Source organism: Crocodylus porosus, unplaced genomic scaffold (assembly GCF_001723895.1).
Source record: "Crocodylus porosus isolate Cpor-Errol unplaced genomic scaffold, CroPor_comp1, whole genome shotgun sequence".
Classification (NCBI taxonomy): Eukaryota; Metazoa; Chordata; order Crocodylia; family Crocodylidae; genus Crocodylus; species Crocodylus porosus.
The window spans coordinates 89791211-89793632 of NW_017728886.1; the positions used below are offsets into that span (position 1 = coordinate 89791211).

The 2422-nt window shown below is 42.3% G+C and overlaps 1 protein-coding gene across 1 annotated transcript in view; it reads left to right on the plus strand.

Moving 5' to 3' along the window:
• YAE1D1 (Yae1 domain containing 1) overlaps positions 1-2215 on the plus strand; it is a gene marked incomplete at its 5' end in the record, with an annotated part of 6932 nt that extends 4717 nt beyond the window's left edge. Inside the window, one exon of the mRNA XM_019535223.1 lies at positions 1645-2215. Within this exon, the coding sequence (XP_019390768.1) occupies positions 1645-2080 (436 nt within the window). The remainder of the gene's footprint in view (positions 1-1644) is intronic.
• Positions 2216-2422: the final 207 nt, after the last annotated feature.

Sequence of the window (2422 nt, forward strand, 5' to 3'; positions counted from 1 at the left end):
GGCATCTCAGTATGTGATCCAAAACGGCCAGCATGTTCCAGCTGCCTAGAGGTAGCAAAGAAGAGACACTGAAGACAGGGAGAAAATCTAAAATCCCACCTTTTGGGGTTAGGTCAGAACTGCAGGCAGTTTGCCATTCACTTGGGATCCATAGTTGGTATACTTCCTAAAAAAAAAAAAAACAAAAAAAAACCCCAGGTGTCTATAACTTTTTCTTTCAATAAACTGAGTGGTGATGATGCCTATGGTCATCACACTGTGTAATGTCCTATTGGACAGAGCACTTGTCCAGGAAGCAGGAGTTCTAAGTCCAAACCCACATCTTCCACCTCTAATAATCAGGCTTCAGGCTTTTTTGGGTGATGGGTTTTCTCCGTAGTCCTGTGGAAGCTGTTCCATTGTGCACAAGACAGTTACTGGGCCTAAATGGGAGGAAGCATGACTCTGCATCCAAGCAGTTAGAGCACTCACTTGGGAAGCAGGACCCTAAGATTCTGGTCCATGCTTCAGGAACTTCTATTTTTGCATTAAACAAACATTGGATAATATAAAATTAATCCTTGGAGCAGGCACTAGGAATTAAAACTCTCTCACCATGCTGGAGAGATCCCTAATTGCTAATTACAGTCTTTCTCTACTTTAAAGTTGAGGAGACATGGCCTGCTATAGAATCTGGAGTCTCCTTGCCTTACTGGGCGTAGCCTTTGGGAGTAAGCTTGTCTCACTGCCATCACCCCTGGACTCACTCTCCTAGACCTGTTGCCACTGTCACTGGACCCTGTATTGACACAAGTCCCTAAACCACTGCCGCTGCCATGGTGGCCACTGCAGCAGCCTTCATGCACCTGTAGTCCAGATCCAACCCAGGACCACAGGGGAGTTTGACATCTCTGCCCTAGATGCCTGAATTTCTGTCAGTGAGTATACAGAGTGTTGTTGAACTGTTGATACCACAGCTAGCAAGGCCTTTCTCAAAATGAAGCCACAGAGTAACGTTTTCAAAGTAAGTGTTTTCCTCCTTGGTGTGACAGGGGCTTCGAAGGGAAAGGAGAATATTTGACCTCACCTATGAAAGACCCAGGTTCAAGTTCCTGCTTGACCTGACTAGAATAAGATTTTAAACCTCAGTTTCCCACAATCTAGGTACTCCACCTGCTGTCCTAGTGTAAGTTTCTGGCTCCTATAAATGGAGCAAATAAAACTCAACCAGCCCCAAATGCCCAGTATCCTGGTGTTTAGAGACCCCTGTTCTTGTACAAGAAAGTGTTCCGATTGCTGAGATCTTAACTATTCTGGCCCATCTCTCTTTTTGTGGACAGGGCAATTAGGTTTAGGCACACAACTCCAGGTTGAAATTTAAAGCCAAGCTTCCCTGCAGACACAGATGCCTATCTAACTAAAATGTGATAATTCTAAACAGTTCATCTCTAGTTAACATGATCTTAGTTGTTTAGCGAATTAGAATTTGAATCTACCACTTTGGATGGATAGTCAGCTCTACCAGTTGAACTTTCCCAAAAACACATGTGAACAAGGTGCCCACAAATATGGTCTGAATTTAACTTGTCTTATCATCTGTTCACACATCCTCAAGGAAGCATGCAGGCTACTTGCTCATCTTTGTTTTGTTTTTCTCCTCTTCAGTGCTCTCCTATCTTGGTGTCACCTTAACGGACATGATTCTGCTCTGCTGAGCAAGATAAATGATCTCCTGCATGCAGTTGGCAAATATGAAGAGCATGTGCTGAAGTGTCTGAATTCTATCCATACACAGCCCCACCTTGGGGAGTTACTGGATTCAGTTCAGGATATGGACCTTAGCTGTACAATCCCAGCTGAGGAAGAGTTTAGTGGAACTAAATCTGAAAGACCCTGTGGAAGTGGTACCACGTTCAGTGAGAACTGTTGCAAGAGTAACAGTGAGGCTGACTCTGTGCAGTCTGAGTACTGTCAGACAAAAAAACATGGAGATTCAGAAGGTCCAACCTTTGCTTGGGTTAAAGAACAGACTGTTTGCTTAATAAAGCAACTAGGCTTGTCATGGGATATATTACAGCTTATCCAGCAGCTTGAAAGTTAATGTCTGTGGGTTTCTCTTTGGTAACATTCATAAAACAACAATAGTACAATTGTATTTTGTTTATAAATAAGACATAGGATGTCAGCTAAATTACTTATTTGATGTTGCCAATAAAACAATGTCTATTTTATAATGCTCTGTCATACCTCTGCTCTTAGCAAAAAATGTTGCTTCCCCATGTAAACGTAACATACATAGGTGAATATGACAGAAGCACAGTTGCATAGCATTTTAGTAGTACCTCTGTGGCAATACTGTTGTGTGACTGATGCTTTGTGGGGAATCTAACATTCTACTCCTACTTGTCTTGTATCATTGTTTTTCAGAAAATTAAATTAGACT